Below are 19,177 nucleotides of genomic sequence, written 5' to 3' on the forward strand. Positions count from 1 at the left end.
TGATCCGTCCATATCAGCCTGGTATTGATCGGTCTAATATCTGTTAGTATTGATCAGTCTAATATCTGTTAGTATTGATCGGTCTAATATCTGTTAGTATTGATCAGTCTAATATCTGTTAGTATTGATCAGTCTAATATCTGTTAGTATTGATCGGTCTAATATCTGTTAGTATTGATCGGTCTAATATCTGTTAGTATTGATCAGTCTAATATCTGTTAGTATTGATCAGTCTAATATCTGTTAGTATTGATCGGTCTAATATCTGTTAGTATTGATCGGTCTAATATCTGTTAGTATTGATCAGTCTAATATCTGTTAGTATTGATCAGTCTAATATCTGTTAGTATTGATCAGTCTAATATCTGATCAGTCTAATATCTGTTAGTATTGATCGGTCTAATATCTGTTAGTATTGATCGGTCTAATATCTGTTAGTATTGATCAGTCTAATATCTGTTAGTATTGATCAGTCTAATATCTGTTAGTATTGATCGGTCTAATATCTGTTAGTATTGATCAGTCTAATATCTGTTAGTATTGATCAGTCTAATATCTGATCAGTCTAATATCTGTTAGTATTGATCTGACCCATGTTCTCATTAGTCTGGACTGAACCGGTTTAGTTTCCCACCATTAGACCTCATGTCAAGTCCCAAACATCACATGACTCTTAATGGTGCTAATCAGAACTCCACCGGTAGCTGCACGTAGCCCCTGAAGGGATTTTTAACAGTGTCTTTGATTTGTTGATACCTTGATCATTTTGTATTTTTTTACAGTGTTTACATCGGTGATGATGTCACAGTTCAGACCCGCAGGGCGGCCATGTTGGCGGCCGTGTTGGCGGCCGTGTTGGCGGCTGGATGCAGCATGGCGGCCGTGTTTCTGCAGCAGCAGGGTTGGGTATCGAACCTCCTCCTCATTAACTGACGGAGTCTCCATATGAACCAATACCTGAGGGGTAAATGAATAGAAGCTCATCCAGCTCAGTGATTGGCCGATAGAATTACACAGTAAAACAGCAGCAGCAGCTCCAACATGGAGCCAGGACGGATCGATACCCAGCTCTTTCTCTGAACTCTTTGTATGTGTCGTGTTCATGTGCAGACATAAAGAGTGTAACCATGGTGACAGTGCATCTGTTGTTGTTGTTGTTCCTGTAGTGAATGTAGAAGTACTTGTACTGGTGATACGAGCTGCATGAATAAAGTGTGACAGAAAAACCACCAGAGTGAGACGTCTGTTCTTCACCGAGCAGCTCCTTCAGTTCCCTGCAACAGCCAATCACGTCAGAGGACGATCCAACAGCCAATCACGTCAGAGGACGATCCAACAGCCAATCACGTCAGAGGACAATCCACCAGCCAATCACGTCAGAGGACGATCCGACAGCCAATCACGTCAGAGGACGGTCCGACAGCCAATCACGTCAGAGGACAATCCACCAGCCAATCACGTCAGAGGACGATCCGACAGCCAATCACGTCAGAGGACGGTCCGACAGCCAATCACGTCAGAGGACGGTCCAGCAACAGGATCACTGCAAAAAATCAAATATCTTACCAAGAATATTTGTCTTATTTCTAGTCAAAACTAATCTCTTTCTACTTAACTTTCTAACACTTTTTACTTCTTTCAAGCAGATTTTCACTTGAAATAAGTAGAAAAATCTGATAGTGGAGCAAGTTTTTCTTTCTTATTACAAACACAAAAAACTTGCTTTCACTGGCAGATTTTTCTACTTATTTCAAGTGAAAATTAGTTTGAAACAAGTGAAAATGATCTAAAAACAAGTTCATTTTTAGGTGATGAGTCTTATTCTAAGTGGAAAGAGATTAGTTTTGACTAGAAATGAGACATTTTGACAAGAAATAAGACAAATATTCTTGGAAAGACTTAGAGTTTTTACAGTGAAGGGTTAGGTGAAGTCGTGGTTATGATGATGAGCCATAAACAGCTGCTGATGAGCTCCAGATGTTGGTGTTGTTGAGCTGCTCCAGATGTTGCACATCCTCAGCAACAGAAACATCTGGCTCTGCTCTGAACTGTTTCACATTCACTGACAGATATAATGTCGGTTCACTGTTGATTCAAGGAGCATTAACGCAAATCCAAATTCTTAATCCGGCCACTAGATGGAGCCAGTGGCGCAGCATCTCAGATAGAAACACTCTCCTCCAGACATGTTATTTTAGGCTTTATGGTATTTAACAACCAGCTGACTCCTCTATAGGTTAAAATGCTTTATGGTGTTTAGAAACCAGCTGTCAGAGAGAGAGCAGCCTCGTTGGTGATAAGAAGAACAAGTTCTCTAGTGTAGGAACATGAGGAGAAAAAACATGCAGCTTTTCTGTCACATTATAATCAAATCAAAATCAAATAAACTTTATTTGTCCCGGAAGGGAAATTTGTCTTGGGCAAGTGGCGTCGTATCAGCTGCTTTGCACTTGCAATACATAGATACACAATACACACACTACAGTAGTAACAATGGCACACACATTCAAGAAAGGAAAGAGAAAAAGAGAAAGTGCGGAGAGTGCAATAAATAGTTTAAAATACTTATAATACAAGTTCAAATAAAAACATACTAAAACAAAAACAAAAAAGACGGCGGCCATCTTTTGCATATTTCAGCTCATTTTATGCTGTTACTGCTGTTTTTGCGACAATGCTCCTTTAATCAGTGATATTGATCAGCGTGATCAGCGCTGATCCTCGTGCAGGTGGACTGAACCACTGTGTGTCTTCTGTAGGGGGGGGGGGGGCAGTGCCGACGCAGTTACAGTTACACTTATAGTTACAGTTACACTTATAGTTACAGTTACAGTAGAAAGAAAAGAATATAAACAGAAACCAACCTCCGCCTGGTCCACGTGGATCCACCTGCAGCAGCTGCGTCTCATCATCATCATCATCATCATCATCACCTGTAGGATGAAGTCACCGCCCGGAGGAGGAGGAGGAAGAGGAGGAGGAAGAGGAGGAGGAGGAGGAGGAGGAGGAGGAAGAGGAGGAGGAGGAGGAGGAGGAGGAGCAGCAGCAGCAGCAGCAGCAGCAGAAGAGCTGCGCAGCGTCTTCACCTGTCTTCACCTGGCGGCTTCACCCGCGTGGCGTCGCTCCGCGTGAGCTCTGTGTTCTGTGGACTACGTCACGGTCCGGACGCCAGAGGAGCGCGCGCTCCGGTGTGGGAGCGCGTGGAGCTGTGAGGACCAGGTGCATCATGGGAGAGTCGCGGGTGGTCGTGGAGCAGCTGCTCGCTCTTTGTCTCCAGAGGATCCACATGGAGGAGGGAGCGGTCAGCGCTGAACTGGGTCAGTACCAAGACCAGTAGACCTGTAGACCTGTAGACCAGTACTAAGACAAGGCAGTTTTATCTGTATAGCCCGTTTTTACCACCAGTTTGTCTCAAAGGGCTTTACATCCCATAATAACAACATCCTCTGTCCTTAGACCCTCACATCCACTGAGGAAAAACTCCATAGAAAACCCTTTTAACAGGGAAAAATCGGAGATAAGACCTGTAGACCAGGACCAGGACCAGGACCAGGACCAGGTCCACTCTGCGAGGTCAGGTTCGGGTCAGAAGTAAACCTGGTTTAAACCAGTTTGACCTCAGATCATCAAACTAGTGTTTTTAGACCAGAATGTTCTGGACCAGGTCCAGTCTGCAGACGGTGGCTCTTCTTCAACTTCAAGTCTTTTTATTGAGAACAAGGTACAAAGAGACAGTTATATAAACAGACAATATTTTAGATTTTTCTCAGAACACGTACAGTATAAATAAGTAAACAAACTAGAACATTTCCTCTGGGGACATTTTGAAAGGGCCACGGGGCTACTGCCGGTTTTGCCATCTCTGTCAACATGGGAATCAAACCCACGATCTTAAGGTCAAGACAGAGCTGATCAGACAGACACATGATCATCTTTCTATAAGCACTGATATGGAGGAGCTGTAACCACATTAGGTTACCTGTGTGTGTGTGTGTGTGTGTGTGTGTGTGTGTGTGTGTGTGTGTGTGTGTGTGTGTGTGTGTGATTTAGCTGTGTCTGTGTTTATAAGCATTTAATCGAGCGCCAGGTGGATTGTTTATGAAGTTAACGAGCTCTGGCCTGAGGATCAAAGAGGTTAAATGTTGGTACGATTTGGTGTTTCTACAGTAAATATTTTGGCGACGCTGGCAGTTTTAAAACATCAGGCCGTTCTGCTTCTCTCAGAAAATATTTGTATTCATGGGTTGCAGTGACGTCACGTCGAAGGGACCGCCGCCATATTTGTGTCCGATTTGACAGGTCTCCTCATATGACAGCATGAAACCGCAGGATGGAAATGACAGTTTCTTGACAAAATGACAGGGTTTCATACATCCTGTCTGGGTTTATATCTCTATAACAACAGACTAACTCTATATTATCACACTTATTACACAGTTTATGAATTAATTAATTAATTTGAGACGTAATGTTGATCAAAGTCCTTAGTCCGGTCACTTCTCCGCTGTTTGCTCCTCACCCTCCTCTCGGTCGACTCGTGTGTAGTTGTTTTCAACAAGCTTTTGATAATCAATCAGTAGACTGATGAATTATCATGTGAATGTTACGTTGTGGCATTTATGTCGTCCTGTCTGTCATAAGAGATTACGGTTACGGGACACGTTTGTGTCACGGACTCGCGGTGGCACAGACACAGCTGGTCACAGCTGTGACACTGCGCTGGCCCGTCCGCTCTGTCCGCTCTGATCGCAGGTTTGATTCCAGCAGCGGTGAGGGAGGCAGAGAGCCTCCACTCTCCCTCTAACAAGCTACAAGTCATTTCTCTAACATCACAATTAGTCTGTAGCTGGTAAAAATGAAACACAAGGTAAAAGTCCTTGATAGTTCTTCTGCCCTGCTCCGCTGATCAGAGCGGCGTCCCTAGCAACGGCCCGTTTTACTTAGCAACGGTCTGTTATACAGAAATAAAAGACCCTAAATGCAGAATCAGTGAGTAATTAATAAGAAAGTAATCAAAATGCAGAATTCAATATATCCATGTTATTAAAAAAAAGTGAATCCCCTCTTTTTGTGAGACTTGTCACAGCCCACGCTGCTGATAGATGCCTGCAGTCAACTATTTATTCCGCCTATAACTTTACGTCTTTTGGGATGGAATAAAACTGCAGTCCGGGTTTTTTTTTGGCGACTGCTATCACAATCAACAGCACAATATAATCCTGGCATCTTTCAAATAACGTAAATTTTCGGTCTCTTGCTGATTTCCTCCTCCTACTCCACTTGTTCTGGTAACGTGACGCTGTGATCTGTGCCCAGATCGCCCTGATTCAGACACAAATATGGCGGCGCAGAAACACAGTGACGTCATGTGAATCTAATGAATTGGAGTCAATGAGGAGCAGAGACAGACGTGGCCGCACTCAGAGGCTCAGAGTTTAAATTCTGTAAGTCTCTCTGATATTTTGAGCAGATGATGAGTGACAGGACAAGTTTGTCTTACAAATTCTGAAAAAATGATGTGTGTAGAGTGTAAATTGTGGCCGGGCCGAGTTTGGAAAGAGAAAAAATCTGGAGTTTTTCTGGCATCTCTCCCACTCTAACCAATGATGTCACCCACTCTGACACGAACATTCCGTGCAATACACACCCATTATAATCTCATAATTTCTCCAAAAGTGATCATGGTCATTGAACAGGGATTGATCAAAAACTATATGACCTATCAAAACGTGGAGTAATACGACAATACATAAGACTTGTGTCTACTGTTTAAAGTTTAAATGAAGTCTCTAGGTGAAAGTATGCCTGAGCAGTAGACGTTTGTTAAACTCCAATGATTGGTCTTTTTCGCCCGTCCCATTGACTTACATGCAAAATTTTGCGCAGTTTTTCGGGGCTTCGCCCGGGCACTACTGTTATTTCATAGCTGTTGGGACCAGTGCCTGGTGCGATGGCCCGTGGCCCTAATACATAAATACATAAAGGTTTTGGTGGAAGGAGGTAATTAGACAGTGAAGTTAGAGACTAGATGAGGAGGCTGAGCAGCATCGGCCTTCAGGATGTAGCAGCTACCGGTGGACTCAGGATGTTGTATTGATGCAGTTCTGGTCTGGTTGTGGTGGTCTCCAGAGCTGGTTGCCGTGGTGAGGAACTTCGAGGCGGTTCTGATGTGGTTGTGGTCTGGTTGTAGAGCTGGTTGCCGTGGTGAGGAACTTCGAGGCGGTGCGGCGGCGCTGGCTGACGGCCGAGTTGGAGCTGAAGAAGTTCAAGGAGCTGCTGGTGAAGTCGGACGTGGCCAAGGCGGCGCTGGAGGTCAAACTGAAGCACGCGCGCAACCAGCTGGACGTGGAGATGAAGAAACGCTACAAGATGGAGGCCGACTACCAGTACCTGGTAACACAACCAACCACACAACAACACAACAACACAACACCACAACACCACAACACAACACCACCACAACCACACAACAACACTACAACCTCAACAACCAGCTGGACGTGGAGATGAAGAAACGCTACAAGATGGAGGCCGACTACCAGTACCTGGTAACACAACCAACCACACAACAACACAACCTCACAACAACCTCACAACCTCCAGCTGCTGTGTGATGTCATGATGACACTGTGTGTGTTGTGTTGTGTGTGTCTCTCTCTGTAGTCCAGTCATTTTAAGCCTAAAAAGGGGTCAACGTTGAACAAACTGCAACAGAATCAAACTCAACTGGTTTTGTCTCCTCAACATGTCCTGAGTGAGGGAGAAAAAGCCCAGAAGAATCCCATTAGGGGAAAGTTTAGAAAAAGACCCAAATATAGCCCATAATACGCCTATTCATTATGTTTCTCATGTGAATAGGGTAACATTTTTAACCTTTAGATATCTCCATGAAAATTACTGAGTTGACATTAAGACAAACAAAAAATGTATTACAAGATTTTTTTTAATTCTTTGTTAACATGAGCAGATTTGCATAAATCTGCATAAATTCCACTGTTTTGATGGCACATGTGTATATATATATATAAAGGTGCTGTGGTACCGGCATGAAAACTGGAATGAGTTGACTCCATCGGTCAACCAACAAGAAATCACTTTAAATTCAAGATGACTGCAATTTTTCAAGACAGCCACATCCTTAGTAGAGCAGGTATCATGCTCCGCCTCCTATCAGGAGAAGGACACTTATCTTTTGATGGTTGTTTTGATTGAACAGACATTTAAAAAAAAATACTTTGCATTTTCTCCTTTAATGATAGATAGAGGTATTAGTGAAAGGGGGGTGGAGAGATGAAAGGACTTGCAGCAAAGGATGTGGACTGGATTTGAATCCGTCGCTGCAGGAAGCACTCGTTTTACATGGTAGCCTAAGCGCCCTAGCTCATTAAAGCTACAGTTGGTAAGTTGATGACGTATTATGGGCTATATTTGGGTGTTTTTCTAAACTTTCCCCTAATGGGATTCTTCTGGGCTTTTTTCCCTCACTCAGGTCATGTTGAGGATACAAAACCAGTTGAGTTTGATTCTGTTGCAGTTTGTTCAACCTTTTCTCATAAAATGACTGGACTACTGTGTGTGTCTATATGTGTGCAGCAGAGGCAGATGCAGCTGATGTGCGACATCCTGGTCCATGACAGTAAATCCTCTGCCGTTCTGAACGAGGAGCAGAAGTCTCTGTTGGCCACGTTCGAGCAGCGAGCGGGAAACGTGACGCTGCAGCAGCAGCAGCGCAGCGGGAGGAGGGAAGTTCTGTCTGTTGTGTGTCTGTTGTGTCTGTGTCCCACAGTTTCTACACACACTGGTTGTGTCCTAAACCCCTCCCTCCTCCCTCCTCCCTACTCACTACTCACTACATAGTGAATTCAATATAGTGACTATATAGTGACTCACTGGTCAAATGAAAAAACTCTTTCTGACACTACTCCGCCGCACAGTTAATGACGTATTACGTTGCGTAATTAAAACGTTCCGACTGCGATCGTAATGGCTGGTGTAGTTACCATGGATACAACCATGGTAACAGCCGGTGTAGCATAGACCTACGGGTGTATAGGTACCAACATAAAAAGAGTTAACAATATATTAAGCTTCAAAGATGTTCAATCAAACCCACATAGTTTGAAACAACGTTCAAAACACACACAGCCAGTGTCACAACTAAGCATAAAGTCCGCTAGCTTAATGCTAACGTATAATGTAAAACACCATAGACGGGCTAACAGAAATTAGCCTCGCTATCCAGAGTCTGTGGTCAGTTTATAACGCTTGTTACGAAATTTATTTGGTAGCTACACCGGTCACTACTGCATTTATTTGGTAGCTACACCGGTCACTACTGCATTTATTTGGTAGCTACACCGGTCACTACTGCATTTGTTTGGTAGCTACACCGGTCACTACTGCATTTATTTGGTAGCTACACCGGTCGCTCTGGGTCGCTGTGGTAACGGCCATCCGTGACCGCAATGCATGATGGGATATCTTGCTCCGGTTAGTGACCATGGGATGTTCACTACATTTGGTGGTGAATTGTGGGATAGATTCAGTCACTATATAGTGAACATTAATAATCAGTAAACATTCAGACACCACTACAACAACTGGTCACTAGATAGAGAGGAGGGGGGTTAGGACACAGCCTGTGGGTTATTATGGGTTGTAGGGTTCTGTGGGTTATTATGGGTTGTAGGGTTCTGTGGGTTATTATGGGTTGTGGGGTTCTGTGGGTTATTATGGGTTGTAGGGTTCTGTGGGTTATTATGGGTTGTAGAGTTCTGTGGGTTATAATGGGCTGTAGGTTATTATGAGCTGTAGAGTTCTGTGGGTTATTATGGGCTGTAGAGTTCTGTGGGTTATTATGGGCTGTAGGGTTCTGTGATGTGATTGGTTGCCGTGACGATGCTCCTCCTCTGTTCCTGCAGGCTGTCGGTGATCGATGAGTCGTCGTTCTTGTCTCACTCCGACATCAGCTACGACCGGACCGACGACGACATGGTACCAGAACCTAGAACCTCTAGAACCTCTAGAACCTAGAACCTCTAGAACCTCTAGAACCTCTAGAACCTCTAGAACCTAGAACCTCTAGAACCTAGAACATCTAGAACCTAGAACCTCAGTGGCTCTGGTAGAGTTCAGGGGCCGGTTGCACCACCTCTCACTAAGTGTTTACTAAATCAAGATTTAGTCATTACTAAATTAAAATGGGTTGCACCAGTTTTACTAGTAATCACATAGAGCTAGCGCCCAGCTGTTCCTGTGTACATTCTGCTCTGCACGCTGATTGGGTAGCCGAGTTGTTGTCGTCACTTAATGCGACTAGTAACCTGCTAGTAACCACTTACGCATTTACTAGATACGGGATTGCATACACTGGTCTGGTGCAACCGAAATTAGTAAACAACTAGTTGCAAACTAGCTAGTAATCACTAAGGGATTAGTAGCGGTTTGGTAATTACTAAATCCTGAATTTAGTAGAGAGATACGTCAAACTGGTGCAACCCCACCCAGAACCTCAGTGGAAGAGACGGCGAGGGTCACGTGACCGTCGCCATTAGACCACATGAGGAGTTTATTGACCAGTAACCGATCAGCTTGTTGTTGTTTGATGTTTCAGGATCTGGACACGACGGTGATTAAACCTCTGAGATCCAGAGTCAGAGAGAAGAGAGTGAGTCAACAGCTGCTGTTGTTGTGTTGTGTTGTTGTGTTATGTTGTTTTGTGTTGTTGTGTTGATGTTGTGTTGATGTTGTTGTGTTGATGTGTTATGTTGTTTTGTGGTGTTGTGTTGTGTTGATGTTGTGTTGATGTTGTTGTTGTGTTGATGTTGTGTTGATGTTGTTGTTGTGTTGATGTTGTGTTGATGTTGTTGTTGTGTTGATGTTGTTGTTGTGTTGATGTTGTTGTGTTGATGTGTTATGTTGTTTTGTGTTGTTGTGTTGTTGAGTTGTGTTGATGTTGTGTGTCCTCGGCAGCGTTCCTCCATGGAGCCGGCAGCGCTCGGCGTTCCGGTTGTTGATGTTGTGTTGTTGTGTTGTGTTGATGTTGTGTGTCCTCGGCAGCGTTCCTCCATGGGGCCGGCAGCGCTCGGTGTTCCGGTTGTGCGACGAGGCCGGAACGTGTCTGCGGAGCTGGAGAGGAGGACGGTGGAGAAGGTGAACGTTCCCATGGAGACAGACGTCACCGAGCGGCTGCTCCCGATTGGCCGATCGACGAGCGGCTGCTCCCGATTGGCCGATCGCCGAGCGGCTGCTCCCGATTGGCCGATCGCTGAGCGGCTGCTCCCGATTGGCCGATCCGCTGACTCAGCTTTGTGTCTCAGGAGGTGGAGACGATCGTCAAGGCAACGGTGACGACTCCCGAGGGCGGCGGCCACATCCACATGGTGCTGGGAATCAGTCAGGACCCGGAACGCCCCGCGCAGCCGCTGCCCCGGGAACGCTGCGTCTCCATGGAAACAGGTGAGTCGCTGTCGGTGTCAAACTGCTCTCAGGTCAGTTTACTGATGTCACAGCGAGGCCAGAGGCTCCGGTGTCTCTGAAGGTAAAACACCTGTCAGGACCCAGGTTGTGTCCTAACCTCCTCCTCTCTGTTGTTGTAGTGGTGTCTGAATGTTTAGTGATTATTAATGTTCACTATCTAGTGACTGAATCTATCCCATAATTCACCGCAACATGTAGTGAACATCCCATGGTCACTAACCGGAGCAAGATATCCCATCATGCATTGCGGTCACGGATGGCCGTTACCACAGCGGCCCAGAGCGACCGGTGTAGCTACCAAATAAATGCAGTAGTGACCGGTGTAGCTACCAAATAAATGCAGTAGTGACCGGTGTAGCTACCAAATAAATGCAAGTAGTGACCGGTGTAGCTACCAAATAAATGCAGTAGTGACCGGTGTAGCTACCAAATAAATGCAGTAGTGACCGGTGTAGCTACCAAATAAATGCAGTAGTGACCGGTGTAGCTACCAAATAAATGCAGTAGTGACCGGTGTCCGAAAGTGTTTTTTTATTTGACTAGTGAGTCACTATATTGAATTCACTCTATAGTGAGGAGGGAATGAGGGAGGAGGGAATGAGGGAGGGATTTAGGACACAACCCTGGTTGCGGTCGCAGCGGCCGTCGTGCTGCCTTCACTGTCCACTGTGAGCTGCTGCTGTGATGCTGTGGTGTGTTTGCTGCCCCTCAGACCAGACCTCGGACCGGACCTCGGACCAGACCTCGGACCCGACCTCGGACCAGACCTCGGTGTGGTTTCCCTGTGAGGAACCTGAAGCTCCGGTGCTCCAGACTTCCGTCCCAGCGGCTCCTCCTCCTCCTCCTCCTCCTCCCTGCAGACCCGACAGAACCCAGAAGCACGTGTTTCTGTCCAAGACGGTACGATTCCCCACGGACCTGAACGCCACACAGAACCGTCCGGTCCAGTTTGTCAGCGTCTCTCTGTCCGACCGGCTGCAGGTGATCCGGCCCGAGACCTGTCTGCCGTGCGGGAAGAGGATTCGCTTCGGGAAGATGGCGGTGAAGTGCCGGAACTGTCGCGTGGTCGCTCATCCAGAATGTAAACACAACTTCACTCCCGACTGCTGCTCCGCCTCCACGACGGGAAGTGCAGCTGCCGCGGTGCGTCAGGCTGAGGGGGGGTCGGGTCTGGACCGGCGCCGCGACTGGCGATGACGTGGCGCATCGTGATTACTGAACTAACAGTGACGAAAATGATTAAAATACTGTAATTAGTGGGGAACGTTTGTTTAGCGTTGCCATGGAGATCTGAGCCAAATCTGGTGAGAGTGTGTTGTTGAGTTGGTTACTGTTGCTGTTGCTACGCCGGGCAAGCTTTCACTCCCAGCCAGGCTCCTGGCAGTATTTGGTATCGATTTCAAAGGAAATATCAGAAAATTTCTGGATAAACTGTTGTGAGATAATAGAGAGAAGAAGTCACAAAGATCATTCATAGTTTTCAGTGACGTGACTCGCGCAGGAGGATAAAACATCTGTTCAACGACACGACTGGACAATGTACAGAGCAGCAGTAAGGGCTGGTCATTTTACCGTCTATCAACCCACCAAGACTTACGTCATCTCACTGGTCATGAAACGTTGTCAAACTAAAAGTTTTTGGGCGATTGTGAACCACATACAGCTTTGGCTGCTGTTTTGTTTTCTCCCACCGCTGTATCAGTCAGTGAAAGCAGTCCCTGCCTGGAGGATCCCTCGCCTACAAGCCCAGGTAAAAGCCCTAAAAGCCCAGGTAAAAGCCCTAAAAGCCCTAAAAGCCCTAAAAGCCCTAAAAGCCCAAGCCGCCGCCGCCGTAGTAGCAGCAGCAACAGCAGCAACAGCAACAACAACAACATCCTTCTCTACAAACAAATGTTTTTAGTCCTAGTCTCAAAATGTGTCCACAAAAGCAAACGTAATGACTCACTGCAGAAAGCTTGCCAGGCCTATAGTTACGGTTGCTAACGTAGGATTGGACAATAGCCGTTGGAGAGGGGTTGGAGAAGGGTCAATTGTCCGTCTGAAAGTTTCCATTTTGGTGTCAAACTGTAGAGAAGAGATGTGTCTGTGACAGATGAGTCCAGTATTTACTACGGAGCCAAGATACTAACTTCACTAACATCCGCGGTAGCATCCAAGTAGCTAACGCAGCTAACGCATTACGCCACCACGACCAATCACCATGCGCCACGTCATCACCAGTCGCCGCCCGGACACATCTGTGTGTGTGTCTGTGTGTGTCGTCCCTCAGGACTCTGTGTGTGTCTGTGTGTGTCGTCCCTCAGGACTCTGTGTGTGTGTGTGTGTCGTCCCTCAGGACTCTCTGGAGGCCTTCGCTCCGTCCACTCATCCCAGAGTTCCTCCGCTGGTGCTGCAGTGTGTAGCCGAGATCGAGCGCCGCGGCCTGGAGGAGGTGAGCCGGTCCTTCAGGGTCTAGTGACGTCACCGTTATAGAGTCTGTTTGTACGATTATTGTCAGAGAAATAATCACGGTGTTACAATCATCACGATTATTAATTAATTCCAAAACATATGAATGTGTAAAATCAAATACAGTCAAAATATAATTACATTACACATTTTTACACTAAGATGTGTGTAATGTTTTAAGTTGTATGCTCTATGTGTGTGCAGAGAGGTCTGTACCGAGTCCCCGGAGGAGAGCGTGTGGTGAAGGAGCTCAGAGACCGGTTCCTCCAGAAGAAGCTGCCGCTGCAGCTGCTGCTCGGCCGCGTGCACGACGTCCACGTGCTCTGTGGCTTCCTCAAAGACTTCCTGAGGAGGCTGAAGGAGCCGCTGCTCACGTTCCGGCTGCACTGCAGCTTCATGGAGGCAGCAGGTAGGAAAGACCGGACTAGACTAGACCGGACCGGACATATCTCCAAATCTCTCCAGTATCTGACCAGTCTACATCGTGTCCTGTATCCCACAATGCAATGCTCCCCTGACGTCTAACCGTAACCAAAGACGGTTTAGAGTAGTGAAGTTTTTTTGCCGTGTACGTAACTATGTTATATAGTTTAATAAAATAAAACTTACTGCAGACTGATGTGTTGATAGTAAAACATGTATTTCTTGATGTAAATGTGGTGGTTTGTGTCCGTAGGCTCCAGAGCCCCGAGGCAGCGCTGCTCTTCTGTCCAATACACACAGGAAGCTTCACTTTACATTCACACTAACTAATGCTACTGATACAGCTGTTAGATTTCATCACTGAGACCAACATTTATCTCCTAGAAATAATTTAACCAGCCGGTGGTAAACCTCTAAAAACCTGCGGGTAAGTTAATTAGCGATGGTTTTCTCCCCCGGGATGAGGACGGAGGTTGGCCGGCCGAGCAGCTCTGCAGACCGGCTGCTGCCTCTGTGATGTCCCGGTCGCTGCAGAGCTTCACTTCTCTGAAAAACATCGGAGCAAACTTCTAGACAGCCGTCGTTTGTTAAGATCCCAAACATACGGCCAATTTATCCAGTTACTTTCTCACATGAAAACATATTAAAACTTAATAAAGTTACATAATAACAGCACTAGAGCGGGAAATAAAACAGCTGTTAGCCTGTTTTACAGCTACCGCTACCGGTTGCTGTGAAATGCATTCTGGGAAACTCGTATACTGTTACTGTGGTGTGAACGGTGTCGGTCTGCTGAAGTAGCAGACTGATACTACATTCAGTATGCAGTATATAGTACATACTAACGTAGTATGCAGTATACAGTACATACTAACGCAGTATGCAGTATACAGTACATACTAACACAGAGGGTCATGTGACCGTCCCCATGACGACGTCTGTGTGTTTCAGAGCTGGCGGATGAAGACAACAGCTCAGCCATCATGATCCAGACGGTCGCTGAGCTGCCGAAGCCCAATAGAGACACACTGGCTGTTTTAATACTGCACCTGCACAGGTACTACTACTACTGCTACTGCTACTACTACTACTACTACTACTACTACAGAGACACACTGGCTGTTTTAATACTGCACCTGCACAGGTACTACTGCTACTACTACTACTACTACTACTACTACAGAGACACACTGGCTGTTTTAATACTGCACCTGCACAGGTACTACTGCTGCTACTACTACTACTACTACTACAGAGACACACTGGCTGTTTTAATACTGCACCTGCACAGGTACTACTACTACTGCTACTACTACTACTACTACTACTACTACTACTACAGAGACACACTGGCTGTTTTAATACTGCATCTGCACAGGTAACGGCTGCTGCCCCCCCCCCCCCCCCCCCCCCCGGTGGTTCGATGACCATTACATGTCCGTGAAGGTTCTCAGTCATCCAGGTCGTCTTATTCTTGTGGAGTTGTAGTAAAAAGCAACTGGACTTCAGACGTTTCACCTTCATCCAAGAGGCTTCTTCACTTCTGAGTTGTGTATGCAGTCCAATGCAGCGAGGAGTGCTCAGACCTCTACATAGGGGAAACCAAACAGCAGTCCAATGCAGCGAGGAGTGCTCAGACCTCTACATAGGGGAAACCAAACAGCAGTCCAATGCAGCGAGGAGTGCTCAGACCTCTACATAGGGGAGACCAAACAGCAGTCCAATGCAGCGAGGAGTGCTCAGACCTCTACAGAGGGGAAACCAAACGGCAGTCCAATGCAGCGAGGAGTGTCAGACCTCTACATAGGGGAAACCAAACAGCAGTCCAATGCAGCGAGGAGTGTCAGACCTCTACATAGGGGAAACCAAACAGCCCCTCCACCGACGCATGGCACAACACAGAAGAGCCATCTCATGGAGACAGGACTCAGCTGTCACTGTACATCTGCATCTGAAGGAGAAAGGTCACTCTATTGAGGACTCCAATGTCCTTGTTTTGGACAGGGAAGACAGATGGTTTGAGAGAGGGGTGAAGGAAGCCATCTATGTCCACTTAGAGAAACCTTCTCTAAACAGAGGTGGGGGCCTAAGACACAATCTATCTGCCACCTACAATGTTGTCTTGGGAGCTCTCCCCAGGAAGTTTAAACCCCATAATACACACCTGGAGACATGTCACTCCTCGTCACATGACCCCCCTCCAGTCTCGGGGGTGTGGTCATGTGACTTTGGTTCACTAGAAACCAATCATAGGACCACCCACTCTGGGTTTCTGGCATTAGTCTCAGAACTGAAGAAGCCTCTTAGATGAAAGTGAAACGTCTTCAAGCAAGAAAAGAAGTCCAGTTGCCTTTTACTACAACTCCACAAGGTGACTATTACACTGTGTTGACCCCCCCACCCCCACCCCTCCCCGGTGGTTCAGTCTATTCTACTGTGTTGACCCCCCCCACCCCCACCCCCACCCCTCCCCGGTGGTTCAGTGACTATTCTACTGTGTTGACCCCCCCCACCCCCACCCCTCCCCGGTGGTTCAGTCTATTCTACTGTGTCTTCCAGAGTGGCGAGGAGCCCCCAGTGTCAGATGGATCATAACAACCTTTCCCGTGTGTTCGGGCCGACGCTGGTGGGTCACGGGATGTCTGAGCCGTCACCAACGACGATCATGAGAGACACCAACACGCAGCCCAAGGTCAGAGCTGTTTCTATGGCAATCACGTGACCACGGCCGGTCGTCACGACTAGAGCTCTGTAAAAGAGAGTAAGGACAGCGTTGGTCCAATGGCAGCGCCTCCTGGTGGAGGAACATGGGTATTGCAAAAGAACTGACATCTCTGCATTGTTGGTGAATGAGCAGTGTGGTGTTTTCAATAATTTAAGGACATTTATAGATCAGCCACGTTAATAGCATAATTGAGGATCCTTTACAGATAAACATTAACACATAGGAGAGTAAAAAAACAGTTGTCTACATGAATGTTTCAATCTATATTTTATAATAAACAAATTATAAGTATAATTTAATATGACCAAGACACCTAAAAACAAAAACACGGCCGTTTTCATCAATTTACCAGCAAGTGGGCAACACACATACATTGGAGTGAATGGGTTTTCTGGGCGCTTTTGCAACACCCATATCCTGCCACTAGGGGCGCAAAACCCTTAAACCCTTAAACCCTTAAACCCTTAAACCATTAAACCCTTAAACCCTTAAACCCTTACCACGGGAGTCAATGGTGGTGTCCTTACTCTCTTTTACAGCGCTCTAGTCAGGCCCGGTCGTCACGGTGACCGCGGCGGTTGTCACGGTGACCTGTTCTTGTCTCTCAGGTGGTGTGTCGGCTGCTGTCGCTCCCTGAAGACTTCTGGAGACGAGTCCTGGCCGTCCACACGGAGCAGCTGTCCTCTAAGACCTGCAGCCAGGAGGCAGGACACGGTGAGTCTGGTTCACCTGGTCACCTGGTTACCTGGTCCCCTGGTCACCATGGTTACCTGGTCACCTGGTCACCATGGTCACCTGGTCACCTGGTCACCATGGTGACGTCTGTCCGTCCTGGGTGATGATCCCTCCTCTGTTGCTCACCCTGAGCTTTCTCCTGGTTTTCCCTGTTAAAAGGGTTTCCATGGAGTTTCTCCTCAGTGGATGTGAGGGTCTAAGGACAGAGGATGTTGTTGTTATTATTAGTTTATTTGGGAGGGACAATGCATGATAATGAACATTTCTTCACTAGGAATAAGATGTAAGCAGGCCGGAGTGTAACCAAAGGCTAATTTCCATCCGTTGTCCCCATCATGACCTTAGTATGATGGGATGTAAAGCCCTTTGAGACAAACAGGCTATACTAATGTAAAACTGTCTTGTCTTCATAGCAGGTCGGTTGTTCCAGCCGCTGACGTCTCCGGAGCTCAACAGTTTTTACCAAACGGCTGGAAGAGGATCAGGGAGAGGACGGACACGCAACCTGGGGAGCAACACGTAAGATTACCACCTGAACCTTGAGTCAGTGAACACACCACAGGCTGGCGATGTGTTCACTGACTCTGTGGTCAGACAGTGAACGCACCACAGGCTGAGACCAGTGACCTCTGACCTGATGTTTTGTCTCTGCAGAGGACGAGTGGAACCAGGAAGGAGGTTCTTCACCTCCCCCAGCTGATGCAGACCCCCCCCCCCCCCACCAGCTGACCCCCCGAACCCTAACCCCAACCCCGCCCCGACACACCCACTGTCCAGCACTCACCTGTCCTCACCCAGGTCCTCACTGTTCTCATTAATACTACAGTAATACTACGTCAGACTGGGACTGTTCACACACACTGGTGTTGTATAGCTGTGTGTATATGTGTGTGTATGTGTGTGTGTGTGTGTGTGTGTGTGTGTGTGTGTGTTGTGGTGTGTGTGTGTGTGTGTGTTGTGGTGTGGTGTGCAAGGCGACTGGATCAGACCGGTCTGGTCGGCGGCCATGACGCCTCTGGATCCTAAAACACTGAAACATAAACTCACCTGCACTTTGTTGTAAAAAAATAAAAATAAATGAATAAATATGAAATGATGAATGTGTCGACAATTGTTATTGGTGACATCACCATGGCAACAAATCATCAGATCGTCTGTTCAGGTCCTGGACTGATGGCGCAGCACGGCCTAGTACCTGGTACCAGGTAGTATTTTAGTTCCTCCTCCTGGTTCCTAGCAGCCGAAGCGACACTATAACATGACGTCAGCCGACTGCCTTCCACTGATTGGACAGAGCGTCGTCGCGAGCGCCACGTCGGACATGAGAATCAAACCTGGAAATTTCAAAAACAGCAGCAACAGCAGCTGATCTGTATCAGACTGTTGTTGTTCCTTCACCTGAGTTAAATGTTGCTGTGTTAAACCACTGAGGTCTGTTAACGAGCTGCAGACCACCGTGGTCTGTTAACGAGCTGCAGACCACCGAGGTCTGTTAACGAGCTGCAGACCACCGTGGTCTGTTAACGAGCTGCAGACCACCGTGGTCTGTTAACGAGCTGCAGACCACCGTGGTCTGTTAACGAGCTGCAGACCACCGTGGTCCGTTAACGAGCTGCAGACCACCGTGGTCTGTTAACAAGCTGCAGACCACCGTGGTCTGTTAACGAGCTGCAGACCACCGTGGTCTGTTAACGAGCTGCAGACCACCGTGGTCTGTTAACGAGCTGCAGACCACCGTGGTCCGTTAACGAGCTGCAGACCACCGTGGTCCGTTAACGAGCTGCAGACCACCGTGGTCTGTTAACGAGCTGCAGACCACCGTGGTCTGTTAACGAGCTGCAGACCACCGTGGTCTGTTAACGAGCTGCAGACCACCGTGGTCTGTTAACGAGCTGCAGACCACCGTGGTCTGTTAACGAGCTGCAGACCACCGTGGTCTGTTAACGAGCTGCAGACCACCGAGACCGAGGTCTGTTAACGAGCTGCAGACCACCGTGGTCTGTTAACGAGCTGCAAACCACCGTGGTCTGTTAACGAGCTGCAAACCACCGTGGTCCGTTAACGAGCTGCAGACCACCGTGGTCTGTTAACGAGCTGCAGACCACCGTGGTCTGTTAACGAGCTGCAGACCAGTGAGTCTGTTAACGAGCTGCAAACCACCGTGGTCTGTTAACGAGCTGCAGACCACCGTGGTCTGTTAACGAGCTGCAGACCACCGTGGTCTGTTAACGAGCTGCAGACCACCGTGGTCTGTTAACGAGCTGCAGACCACCGTGGTCTGTTAACGAGCTGCAGACCACCGTGGTCTGTTAACGAGCTGCAGACCACCGTGGTCTGTTAACGAGCTGCAGACCACCGTGGTCTGTT

At 47.3% G+C, this 19,177-nt stretch overlaps 1 protein-coding gene across 1 annotated transcript; it reads left to right on the forward strand.

Annotated features, from left to right (window-relative positions):
* Nucleotides 1-3,079: 3,079 nt before the first annotated feature.
* Nucleotides 3,080-17,517, forward strand: LOC311003099 (rac GTPase-activating protein 1-like). Its single transcript, XM_083994784.1, is given in 16 exon segments — nt 3,080-3,317; nt 6,191-6,393; nt 7,594-7,856; nt 7,997-8,053; nt 8,922-8,994; nt 9,614-9,667; nt 10,060-10,347; nt 10,353-10,458; nt 11,192-11,622; nt 12,815-12,910; nt 13,132-13,336; nt 14,302-14,407; nt 15,910-16,042; nt 16,684-16,789; nt 17,227-17,329; nt 17,465-17,517. Coding segments are annotated over 16 exon segments (2,361 nt in total). The 5' UTR covers nt 3,080-3,226; the 3' UTR covers nt 17,511-17,517.
* The last annotated feature ends 1,660 nt before the right edge of the window (nt 17,518-19,177 follow it).

Source organism: Trachurus trachurus (assembly GCF_905171665.1).
Source record: "Trachurus trachurus genome assembly, chromosome: 19".
Lineage (NCBI taxonomy): Eukaryota > Metazoa > Chordata > Actinopteri > Carangiformes > Carangidae > Trachurus > Trachurus trachurus.